Source organism: Ranitomeya variabilis, chromosome 1 (genome assembly GCF_051348905.1).
Source record: "Ranitomeya variabilis isolate aRanVar5 chromosome 1, aRanVar5.hap1, whole genome shotgun sequence".
In the NCBI taxonomy this organism is placed as follows: Eukaryota; Metazoa; Chordata; class Amphibia; order Anura; family Dendrobatidae; genus Ranitomeya; species Ranitomeya variabilis.
In genome coordinates, this window is record NC_135232.1 from 70152554 (window position 1) to 70165246 (window position 12693).

Here is a 12693-nt window from a genome sequence, read left to right on the forward strand (position 1 = left end):
CACTTCTATGGAGAGGGGCCGAGCACGTATCCGGCTATTCTCAGTGCACTTCTATGGAGAGTGGTCGAGCGCGTATCCAGCTTTTCTCAGTGCACTTCTATGGAGAGGGGCCAAGCAGTTATCTGGCTTTACTCAGTGCACTTCTATGGAGAGTGGTCGAGTGCGTATCCAGCTTTACTCAGTGCACTTCTATGGAGAGGGGCCGAGCACGTATCTGGCTATTCTCAGTGCACTTCTATGGAGAGTGGTCGAGTGCGTATCCAGCTTTACTCAGTGCACTACTATGGAGAGGGACCAAGCAGCTATCCGGCTTTACTAAGTGCACTTCTATGGAGAGGGGCCGAGTAGATATCCGGCTTTTCTCGGTGCACTTCTATGGAGAGGCGCCTAGAATGTATCCAACTTTTCTCGGTGCACTTCAATGGAGAGGGGCTGAGCACGTATTCGGCTTTTCTCGGTGCACTTCTATGGAGAGGGGCCGAGCAGGTATCCGGCTTTTCTCAGGGCACTTCTATGGAGAGGGGCCAAGCAGGTATCCAACTTTTCTCAGCGCACTTCTATGGAGAGGGGCCGAGCACGTATCCGGCTATTTTCAGTGCACTTCTACGGAGAGTGGTCGAGCGCGTATCCAGCTTTTCTCAGTGCACATCTATGGAGAGGGGCAGAGTACATATCCGGCTATTCTCGGTGCACATCTATGGAGAGGAGTCAAGCAGGTATCCGGCTTTACTAAGTGCACTTCTATGGAGAGGGGCTAAGCAGGTATCCAGCTTTTCTCAGTGCACTTCTATGGATAGGGGCCAAGCAGGTATCCAACTTTTCTCAGCGCACTTCTATGGAGAGGGGCCGAGCATGTATCCGGCTATTCTCAGTGCACTTCTATGGAGAGTAGTCGAGCGCATATCCAGCTTTACTCAGTGCACTACTATGGAGAGGGGCCAAGCAGGTATCCGGCTTTACTAAGTGCACTTCTATGGAGAGGGGCCGAGCACGTATTCGGCTTTTCTCGGTGCACTTCTATGGAGAGGGGCCGAGCACGTATCCAGCTTTTCTCGGGGCACTTCTATGGAGAGAGGCCGAGCATGTATCCAGCTTTTCTCGGTGCACTTCTATGGAGAGGGGCCGAGCACGTATTCGGCTTTACTCAGTGCGCTTCTATGGAGAGGGGCCGAGCACGTATCCAGCTTTACTCAGTGCACTTCTATGGAGAGTGGTCGAGCGCGTATACAGCTTTACTCAGTGCACTTCAATGGAGAGGGGCCGAGCACGTATCCGGCTATTCTCAGTGCACTTCTATGGAGAGTGGTCGAGCGCATATCCAGCTTTACTCAGTGCACTACTATGGAGAGGAGCCAAGCAGGTATCCGGCTTTACTAAGTGCACTTCTATGGAGAGGGGCCGAGCACGTATCCAGCTATTCTCAGTGCACTTCTATGGAGAGTGGTCGAGCGCGTATACAGCTTTACTCAGTGCACTTCTATGGAGAGTGGTCGAGCGAGTATCCAGCTTTACTCAGTGCACATCTATGGAGAGGGGCAGAGTACATATCCGGCTATTCTCGGTGCACATCTATGGAGAGGAGCCAAGCAGGTATCCGGCTTTTCTCAGGGCACTTCTATGGAGAGGGGCCGAGCACGTATCCGGCTTTTGTCGGTGCACTTCTATGGAGAGGGGCAGAGAACGTATTTGGCTTTTCTCGGTGCACTTCTATGGAGAGGGGCCGAGCACGTATCCGGCTTTTCTCGGTGCACTTCTATGGAGAGGGGCCGAGCCCGTGACTGTATTTGCATCAGCAAAATCGAGGAATCCAGTCTGCGTGTGCACCACACAATGGCACAATTCAGAAGTCCTATGTCACATAAAGTGACAAGCCTTGACAACCCATTTAAGCGTCCTCAAAAATGGTGACGCAAACCAAATTGTATTATCTTTTTAAGCCGCAAAAATAACAAAAATAAACTATAGAAGTTTGGTATCACCGTCATCGCACCGACCTGAAGAATTAATTGGGTTATTTTCACCACACAATGAACGCTGTAAAAGTGAAACCCAAATAACAATGGTGGATTGTTTTTATTCCCCCCCCCAATTTTCCAGTATATTACATAGTTAATTATGTTATTGAAAATTACAACTCGTCCAACAACAAAAAAAAGTCCTGGCTCTTGGAAGGAGAGGAAAAAACTAAAGTGCAAACTTGAAAATGAAGGGGTTATATCTTATTGGTCGTGAAGGATTGTCAGCCTATCATCGGCTCATGTAGATAGGAACAATGTCTCCTTTTTACACACAGATGATATTTTGCCTTGGGGCCGCCATACAAGTCCTGTACTGAACATTTCTGAGGTAAATTGAACGTGTGGCTTTGTCTGCCGTCTGCGGGTTTGTCAATACCCCACACACCCATTCATTAGCTAATTGCCCTCATACTGAGCGGCGGAGCCCGCCACAGCCCCGGGAGGTCCTGACAGACACTGACTGCCCGCCACAAGCGAGCGCGCCTATTTATAAGCGCCGGCCCGTCTCCCAGGCAACGTCGCCTCTCACAGCCGCGGGGGGAGACGCTGACAACTGCTTTCTCTCTTCAGCGGTTCTTTCGCCGGGAAAAAGTTCTCACGGTGACGTCACATCCAGAGGTTCCTGATTCTGACCAATCAGCGCGCTGCACAGCTGGATATAAAAGCTGCGGCATGTCGCTGCCGAGCACAGAGGTGGGGGGGAACCGTGCAGGACACATGTGTGCTAAGGTCGCAGACATGGTGGCGCGTGCTGGCAGACACGCAGAGGGGTGGCAGGTCACAGATCAGGGGTCTGTGTTTCCTTTCAAGAGGCAGAGGGAAGAAGTCACCCCACAAGACAGAGGAGATGCCAAGAAAGTCAGATACCTGGGACACTGGAAGCTGAAGAGCTGTGACTCGGGGGTGTGTGACTTGTATGAGACCCCCAGCCCTACATCTGTGCCCCGCAGACCAGTGCCCTCTGCCCAGGACCTGTGCCCCAAGATCTCAGACTGCCTGGGACTGCAGAACTTCCGAGACTATGGGGAGGAATGCTGCACCTTCAAGAGGGGCCTGGAGGAGAGGTACCTGGCTGCTCACTGCATGGCCAACCAGCCCCAGGTAAGGAGGCTACCATCACTGTGCGCATGTGCTGAGCCGATCTGCAGCTCCTGGGATGGATGACAGGACATGCTGGGAGTTGTAGTCTTGCATCAGCTGTGGTATTTTTGGAATTGGATGCACATTTTTCTTGATCAGTTTTTCAAGATGTTTCCTGCCTGTAAATAACAACCCGAGACCTGCTGATCTGCCATTAGGAGGCTGCATCACAGTTTTCTTATCATTTTTAGGGCTCGCTTGCACCACTGTCGTTTCTGTCCAAGAGCGTTCTGATAAAATGTCGTATCGCACTAGAACCAATATTCTGCTATAGGACTGTGCCCCAAGCCTAAGTTTGATCTGCTATTCGGATTGCACATGCAAATCAATGAGTGCTTGGAAACCATCGGACTGCACTCGGATGACATCTGAGTGCAGTCTCACTCCCACAGACTGACAGAATGGAGAAATTTTATTTTCTATCTTCTTCTCACCCGAGAGAGTCTGATCAGATTGTCGTTCGCATGATTGTTCCAATTCTCTCGAATGAGAGAATCTATTGCTGTCTGACAATAGCCTTACTGGAAGAATAAGTCCACCATGCTTTTTATTTTATTTTTTTTTTTATTTATCTTCTTTGATTGTCCTTTATAAAATAACAGAAATCAAACATTAGTCAATGGTGTCCGCCTGGTGTCAATTTTGGCAGGAGGAACTCCAATCCAGCAAGTGAATATAATTATATCCAGTCTACAGTGTCCTGTATCTAAACTCCAGGGATATATTGTGTACCCCAGAGTGAATGAAAACCTCCCTGTGTACCCCAAAGGCCTATCCTGACCTCACACTTCTCACAACTGAGGGTCTGTTACAGTTGTTCCCATTCTAGAGAATGCACAATTCTAGACCGGAAACAACTGTAACAGACCCTCAGTTGTGAGAAATGTGAGGTCAGTATAGGCTTTTGGTCTTTGGTGTACAAAGGGAGGTTTTGGTTCACTGACTGCAAGCAAAGATCATGAAGGTGGGGAGAAATTGAAGCTCACAGTAACTTTGGAAGCTGCAGAGCTGTCATTATAACATTTTTATAGTTCTTATCCAGCTCTCTTAAACTGATGACCTATCTTTAAGATGGTTTATTAGGTAGAACCCCTTGCTAATCAGTTGCTTAAAGGAGCCACGGTGCTAGTTCCATTCATTGATGACCTGGTGCGGCTTCATAGTGCCAGGAATCGCTGCACCAACCCCTTATGCATGAATAGTACAGAGCACAGCTGCTGCTAGGAGTGTGGTGCAGTGATCACTATGAAGCCAGACCCCCACTGATCAAGTGTTAAATGGGTAATCGGATTTAAAGAACTGATTAACCCATTTAAAGGTGATAACTAGTTACCATCTATGCACAAGTTAGGCCACTTTCACACTAGCGTCGTACTCGGCCCGTCGCAGTGCATTGTACCGACGCTAGCGTTGTTTGTGCTGCACAGCGGGTGCAGTGGATGCTGATTTTCGGCGCATCTGCTGCCCCATTGTGAGGTGCGGGGAGGAGGGGGCGGAGTTCCGGCCGCGCATGCGCGGTCGGGAAAGACGTTCTCGACGCAGCAAAAAACGTTGCAAGCAACGTTTTTTGCTGCCGACGGTCCGCCACAACACGACGCAACCGTCGTGCGACGGTTGCGACGTGTGTCAATGCGTCGCTAATGTTAGTCAATGGGGAAAAAAACGCATCCTGCAGACAACTTTGCAGGATGCGTTTTTTCGCCAAAACGACGCATTGCGACGTATTGCAAAAAACGCTAGTGTGAAAGTAGCCTTAGGTGTTACTTACCCTAGTGGGGCCCCCACTGGCCAATATCACATCAATGCAATCTGCTAATGACCCTCAGCTCCTGCTCTGCTGCGAGCGTGATCCGAGTGTCAGGGCTCGGTTTTCCGATCCTCTCACATGACAGGATAGGAGCACAGCTGTGGAGGAGACGGAGAAATTAATTTCTCCATCTCCTCTGCTTCCGGTGTAAGCGGGAATCACACTGTACTCGGGTGACATCCGAGTGCAGTGCGATGTTTCACACGCACGCATAGACTTATATGGGTGCGTGCAATCCAAATGTGGCATGCAATCGCATCCCTTTTTTTTTTTTTTTTTTCCATTTTTTTTCCTCTCCGATTGGAGCAGGAAAAAAAAAGCCTTTGAGAACAGAAGCATAGGAATAAATTTATACGAATGCAATCCGAATTTTAATCGTATTGCATTGGTCCGATTTGGGAGCGAGCCCTTAGAATGGAGCCGCAGTGCCTGTGCTCAGCGGCCGCTCTTCTCATTCTTTGAGGCTTCGGAGTGCTCGGCTTTCTCTAGCAGTCCATACAGCGCTCAGTCATCCAACTGCCTCTCCATTTTGTAATTGGGATTAAAGTTCTCCGTTCTGCCGATGGGTGCGGATCCCAGCGGTCAGACCCCACCGATCAAGTTAGGTGATAACGTGTGTTTACCGGATTACCCCTCTTAAGAATTAACCATTTATTTTCCCCTTCTTTTTTTATTGTAGCTGAAGCCAGAATCTCGTTGTAAACTGATCAGCTGGCTGATCCCGGTGCACAGACACTTCAGCCTGGGCTTTGAATCCTTGTGTCTTACGGTCAGCCTCCTGGATAGATTCCTTTCCTGCACGCCTGTGGCCATCGATTGCTTCCAGCTAGTGGGTGTCACGTCTCTACTCCTCGCATGTAAGCAGGTATGTGCCGACCATACAATGTGGATCAGTTTTCCATGGGCTTATTCTTCTCGCGTTGTGCCTCCGTCACCATCGCATACGTCCTAAGCTGGTTTTGTAGTAACAATGTAGAGGGGCTGCTGTGGGTGATAATTTGGGCTTTGGTCACAAGTTTATCAGGAGACTCCCTTGCAATTACTGTCATGTTCAAATGTAAGAATAGAGCGACATACAGCATTGACCCCGATACACTACCTATTAAGCCAGTCGGAGTCAATCTGGCACTGTTAATGATTGCTGCATGTTCATTCCTGGAAATGTTTTCTTTTTAAGTAGAAATTAACCCCTTCACCCCGGGCCCTTTTTTGTTTTTGCATTTGTTTGTATGAAAAGAAAAGAACATGCTGTAACAGAGATCATCAAGAAAGATATAGAATTAAATACTTTATTCGAGTGTACAAAACCCAAATTTAAAAACCTTTAAAACCAAGGATGCCCACAGAAAGTGAGTTCTGCCCAAATGGACCCACAGGTAAAGTATCGCAATCATGTATAAATCACTTAAATAAACTCTGGTCAGAAGATAAATTATTCAACTTGTTTTGGCACCTGGTAGGGAGTGTCCAAAAAGGACAAGTGCCACCCCCTTAGATTAAATATTGTTTCACAAGTAGGATTCGCCTATTCATTACTGTAAAGGTACATACAAAAGTGGGTGTCAGTGAGAAGCCAAAATTAGACCATAGGTAATAAGGCTATTTGTGAAAACAACATGTTGTATGAGTGAACTGTATGATTAATATGGCCACGGTTGATATGTTTCTGTATTACATTTGTTGTCTTTTCAGACCACCGTGCAGCTAAAACCTTTGACATGGTATATACCATATTCCTGCACGCAGCACCTTAAGGCTATGTTTCCACGTGCAGGATTACATCAGGATTTGCTTCAGATTGGACGCTGCGTAAAGCCGCTGCTTCCAGATGTTATAGCATAGCAGAGGGAATTTTATGAGATCCCGTCTCCATCCACTATGTGTGCAGGGCCGCTTTCGGCAGCCCTGAGTATCCGGACATGCGGCTTGTCTTTATAGACCGCAGCATGTCTATTTATCTTGTGGAGACTCTAAATAAATACCACATTCATTAAATACGATGCGGTGATTCCGCATGTGCTCGATGAACACATCTGGAATCATCGCGCGTACAACAGGGGGCGGTTCTTTGGGCGGAGCGGGATATCTGCTGCGTCCAAAGCGCTGGGTTTCCTAAACCCTTAGGGTATGTGTCCACGTTCAGGAAACGCTGCGTTTTTGACGCAGCGCTGAGCCGCAGCGTCAAAAACGCAGCGTCCAGATGTTACAGCATAGTGGAGGGGATTTAATGAAATCCCGTCTCCACTGTGCATTAAAAAACGCATGCGCTTTTCCCGCAAAAACGCACATGCGTTGCGTTTTTTTAAGAACGCAGCATGTTGCTACAATGAGCAAAACACGCAGGAACCCCGCAGGTGACCTGCCAGTGACCTCAGGTGCATTTTTGGTCAGGATTTTACCTGCATAAAATCCTGACCAAAGCCTGAAGCAAACCTGAACGTGGACACATACCCTAAGGCCGTGTGTCCACGTTCAGGAAACGCTGCGTGTTTGACGCTGCGTGGGGCCGCAGCGTCAAATAAGCAGCATCCAGATGTTCCAGCATAGTGGAGGGGATTTTTTGAAATCCCGTGTCCACTATGCGTGGAAACACGCACGCGGCGACTCCGGACATGCTGCGCGTCTTTTCAGATCGCAGCATGTCCGTGTTCCTTGCGGCGACGCTGCGTCGCCGCAAGGAATAACACAGGGCCCTATGCGAGGGGTGCGATGATCCCGGATGTGTACAATGAACATCATCGCGTCCCAGAAGGGGGCGGGGCTTGGCGCCAAGCGGCTTTGCCGCTCCGACGATACCGCCGGCCATCCTGATCGTGGACACGTACCCTAACAGTAATGAATAGGAGAATCCCACTTGAGGAACAATATTCCATCTAAGGAGGTGGCACTTGTCCTTTTTGGACACTCCCTACCAGGTGGCAAAACAAACTGAACAATTTATCTTCTGATCAGAGTTTATTTAAGTGATTTATACAGGATTGCCATACTTTACCTGTGGGTCCATTGGGCAGAACTCACTTTCTGTAGGCATTCTTGGTTTTAAATGTTTTTAGATTTGGTTTTTGTACACTCGAATAAAGTATTGAATTATATATCTTTCTTGGTGATCTGTTATAGCATGTTCTTTTCTTTTCATACATTTGATTCTCCAGGTCATTACGAGTCCAAAGTTTGTTAAAAAGGTTTGTTAAAAAATTGTCATTTTTTGAGACCCTTAGCATCTCCATTTTTTTGTGATCTCTGGTTGGGTGAGGGCTTATTTTTTGCGTGCCGAGCTGACATTTCTAATGATAACATTTTTTTTTTTTTTGTGGATACGTTCTTTTGATCGCCCGTTGCGGCGACCAAAAAAAACGTAAATCTGGCGTTTTGACTTTTTTTTTTTTTTTTCTTACCGCTATGCTGTTTACTGATCAGATTAATTCTTTTTATAGATTGATAGATCAGGCGATTCTGAACGCAGCAATACCAAATATGTGTTTTATTTTTTTTTTTTTTATTGCAGTTGTCCAATTGCCTCTGCTTCACACAGTTGATGATCAGATCGCTTGTGTGTAGTAGAAATGCACACTTGTTATGATCGCCAACCCCGGGCGGCGCTCATAGCAATCTGGCTATGACCACCATATGGGCCTGCTGGAGACCTCTGGTTGTCATGCTGAATCATTGGTGACCCTGTCACAAGATCGTGGGGTCATCGATGGGTAAGATTGACAGTGACGCACTGTCAGAGATTGACGGCAGCATTTAATGGGTTAACAGCCACGGGTGGATCGTGATTCCACCCGTGGCTGTTAGGGGCACATGTCAGCTGTTCAAAACAGCTGACATGTGCCAGGAAACGTGGGCTCAACGCCAAAGCCCACATCAAAGGGAGGGACACGACATGTGCAGTAGAAAGAATGAAAGAATATGCAACATAGATCATCTGTGCCTGTATGACATTGTTCGACTTAATACGATGTTTGTCAGCAGCCCTGATAAAGGTTTATTCTCATCTTCCTAAATGGATATTGTCTGATGTAGCAATTTACAGCTTATTAAAATTTTCAGCCATTCTTCAGATATTAACACTTTTTTTTTTTTTTTTTTTTTTTTTTTTTTTAATCTTTGTTTAGTTTGTTGTCTAGGACCCCGACCACCAATGCTGTCTAGCTTGTAAGTACTGCACTGAAGCTGGCCAGGATTAGGTGGTAACAGCATGCTCCAGCGGTACTGGTCAGCTTCAAAAGAGTGCTACATCTCCATGGAATAGAGCTTGTAAGCACTGCGCATGTTCTGTTTGTCTAGCGGCAGTGGTCGGTCTCCAAGGCAATGAGCTGTAAACAAAAGAAGTGTTACAATCTCAAACGGCTGAAAATTTTAATAGGCAGTAAATGACAAAATGTTGTATTTACAAGCACTGTCAGACAATACACACTCATGAAGATGGAAATAATACTAAGTAGATATAAATGGCTATAGTTACTAGATCCCATTTTGCCTTCGTATTTGTTCAGACATCTGTTCTTTTGAGGGTTTTTTTTTTGTTTGTTTGTTTTTTTTGGTCAGATTTTTTACCTTGGTATTTGTAAGCCATAAGCAGGAGTGGACCAATCGGAGGAAAAGTATAATAAAACACGTCGCTACTTCTGTATTTATCACCAACTACTGGTTTTGGCTTACAAATCCAGAGGTAAAAATCTCAAATGATGTGACATACTGAAAGTGTGAACGTGGCCTTAGAGACCAATCACACATCAGCATTCTCCACGTATGAATAAAGTGGATGTAAAATACTGAACGTGGCCAAAGTACCAGAAGTACCAGACTTTCCATCCTGTATTTCTCTTTTCAGGTGGAGACGCGACCTCCCAGAGTGAAGCAGCTTCTCGCCTTGTGCTGTAACAACTTCTCCCGCGAGCAGCTCTGCAATCTAGAGTGCATCATCTTGCTGAAGCTTCAGTTCCAGCTTGGAGCTCCTACCATCAACTTCTTCCTGGAGCATTTCTCTCTCCGGCAGCTGACAGATGGAGAACCCGCAGAGCCGGACCTTTGTGTGGCCTCCAAATCGCTTGCATTGGCTAAGGGCATTGCAGAACTCAGCCTGGCCGACTACGCCTTCAATGCCTATCCACCATCCTTGATGGCCATCTGCTGCTTGGCGCTTGCAAAATCAATGTTGTACCCAGGGAGCTCCCCCGGTATACAGGACAGTGGATACTCGGAGAGCGAGCTGCAAGAATGCATGACCAAGATTGACTTGCTCGTCTCGTTAAATAAAGATTCCTTGCTGCGGCTTCTGCCCGGTGACCTGCCGGAGATGGCTATGGATGTGGAAAATTAACTAATTCATGAATTATTATTATTTTATTTAAATGTTTACATTAAGTGAACATCTTAATAATTAACCTGTAACATATACAATGCGAAATGGCTGCTAAGTCAACTAATTTATTTCTTAACGAGTCAATGAAGGTAATTTTATTGAAGGATGTGACGCTCCTCTCGTCTTAACAGTATTGCGTTGTAGGCAAACACTTGAATATTTATGGTGCGATGCATTTCTGTTGTGTAGAAATCATGAAGACACTTGTGTAAATTGTAATGTTGCTTTTTTTTCACATTGCTACTAATGTAGCATTTCTTTTGCACTAGTATTTATATACTCACAACGCCTCTGTACATAGGAATAGAGATGAACTGTTTATATTAAACAATATTTCTGATGCAGGAAAATTTCATTGAAGTTGTCAAAACCAAATAAAACTGATGCAAAAAATATATATTCTGTTTATTTCCTGTGTGCGTAATTATTAGGCAATTTTTTTATTTTTGATGATTAATATTTTTATCAATTCCAGTGCGTCAAACAAGAAGGTTAATAAACCTGAACCTCCCCTCATGACATGGCGATTTACAGTGTGCAGCACAGATCACCCCCCTCTATTACTGGTCTGCAGCACAGCTCACAATCCCCCCCCCCCCCCCCCATTACTGGTCTGCAGCACGATCACAACCCCCCCCCCCCCCCATTATTGGACTGCAGCACAGATCCCCCCCCATTATTGGCCTGCAGCACAGATCGCCCCCCCCCCCCCCCCATTACTGGTCTGCAGCACAGATCACCCCCCTCTGTTACTGACATACAATCTGCAGTCTGATTTGCTCAATCCTTCGTCTGACAGCTACTGTAAATATTCAAGTATTTCCCTGGCAGATATGGAAGGCTGCCTCTATATTTCTTCTGTAGGTGCTGGTCATGCTGCAGATCCATTTTGTGATTCAGTAGTGTTCACCTTTGTCCTTTCTAAGCAAGACAAGTAGCAAACTACACTCAAAATCAGCTGTACAGTTTCTATTTTATGTGAACACAGTTGCAGCATCACCATTCACATTCATGACGCGCGTGTTATCGCCGGATCTCATGCAGATTCCGGAACGGAATCTGTGCTGAACTCTGTCAGATCCAAACGTGTGAACAAAAGCCAATGGAGACATTGTATCAAAGTTACAAAGCCAAAATGTAGAAGTAGAATGGCACCAGGCGGACATTCAACGGCAGCGGATTCACCGCAGGAGTGTCAAGTTATAAATATAGCGGTGATACGTTGCACAGTGTAGAGCTCGCTTTCACTGCTGCAGTGCTCAGATACAGGATTCTATTTGGAACCGCTTATGGCGTGCTGATCAACAACAGCCTTGGGAGGTGCCCCACAACAGTAGTAATCCAAATCAGTAAAGGAAAGAACGTGGCACTCACCCAGTAATTGCTGTGAAACGATGTCCTTTTATTCAAAATATGCAGACATTAACGCGATGTGGAGAGGCGGCTGGTGAGGGTAACGGTGCAAGAGGAGGGAAGAGGACAACGGCCGTTTCGCGCTCGTGCGCTTCAACGGGTCCAGGTGCATGAATTAAAAACGTCACATCCTATATAGGGAACTAGACAACTTAATGTGAACAGGTGAACAAATTAAAAACAACATTTGGCTGGGTGCACCAAAATACGTCAATAAGTATAATAAAAAATTCCCTTAACTGCAGATATATTCTCAATATTATTTTTTACGTATTATTTTTATTTTTACAGGAAAATAGACATATCAAGTTTATCATTAAGTCCGGTAGCTCCCTGTGCGTTAGTTTCCATAATCCACCTGGCTTCGCGCTGCAACAGCATTTTATTGCGATCGCCTCCATTTAATGGATTTTTTACCATTTCTAAGCCAGCAAAACGTAAAACATTTGGATTCGCATTGTGTATATCCCGCATATGCTTTATAAAACGAAGACATCCTTTGCCTGAAGCAATGGAACTATAATGTTCTCTAAATCTATGGAACATTGGGCGAATAGTCTTGCCGATATAAAAAAATTGGCAGGGACATGTAATAATATATACCACATACTGGGTTCTGCATGTGACTAGCTGGCGGACTGTGTGAGAAACGGGACCAATACGGATGGGATTGTCTAAATGTTCAGGAACCGCGATGGGTACGCCCGTCGCATGCGTATTTGCCAACTTATTTTTAGGAGTATTTGAAGAGAAACATAATTTCCATCTCTAATCCGTTTTTACGGTTTATACGAACCTATTATAGGTTTGCTGATGACATTTTTATGGTGTGGGATGGTTCGGAGGATGATTTCAATAGCTTCGTGGCCCACCTTAATGAAGGTAATAAGGATAACATGCAGTTTACTGCCTGTTTTGGGGGAAAAACGCTGGAGTTTTTAGACGTT

The 12693-nt window shown here is 46.0% G+C and overlaps 1 protein-coding gene across 1 annotated transcript; it reads left to right on the plus strand.

Annotated features, from left to right (window-relative positions):
• Nucleotides 1-2436: 2436 nt before the first annotated feature.
• CCNO (cyclin O) lies at nt 2437-10728 on the plus strand. The gene is made up of 3 exons (XM_077285058.1): nt 2437-3119; nt 5645-5830; nt 9803-10728. Exons 1-3 carry the CDS (start codon nt 2691-2693, stop codon nt 10289-10291), a joined length of 1104 nt encoding a protein of 367 aa, XP_077141173.1. The 5' UTR covers nt 2437-2690; the 3' UTR covers nt 10292-10728.
• The last annotated feature ends 1965 nt before the right edge of the window (nt 10729-12693 follow it).

Coding starts and splice junctions, on each gene's coding strand:
- CCNO (XM_077285058.1), top strand. CDS start 2,691: ATGTCGCTGCCGAGCACAGAGGTGGGGGGGAACCGTGCAGGACACATG. Junction 3,120..5,644: donor GCATGGCCAACCAGCCCCAG/GTAAGGAGGCTA, acceptor TTTTTATTGTAG/CTGAAGCCAGAATCTCGTTG. Junction 5,831..9,802: donor TACTCCTCGCATGTAAGCAG/GTATGTGCCGAC, acceptor TTCTCTTTTCAG/GTGGAGACGCGACCTCCCAG.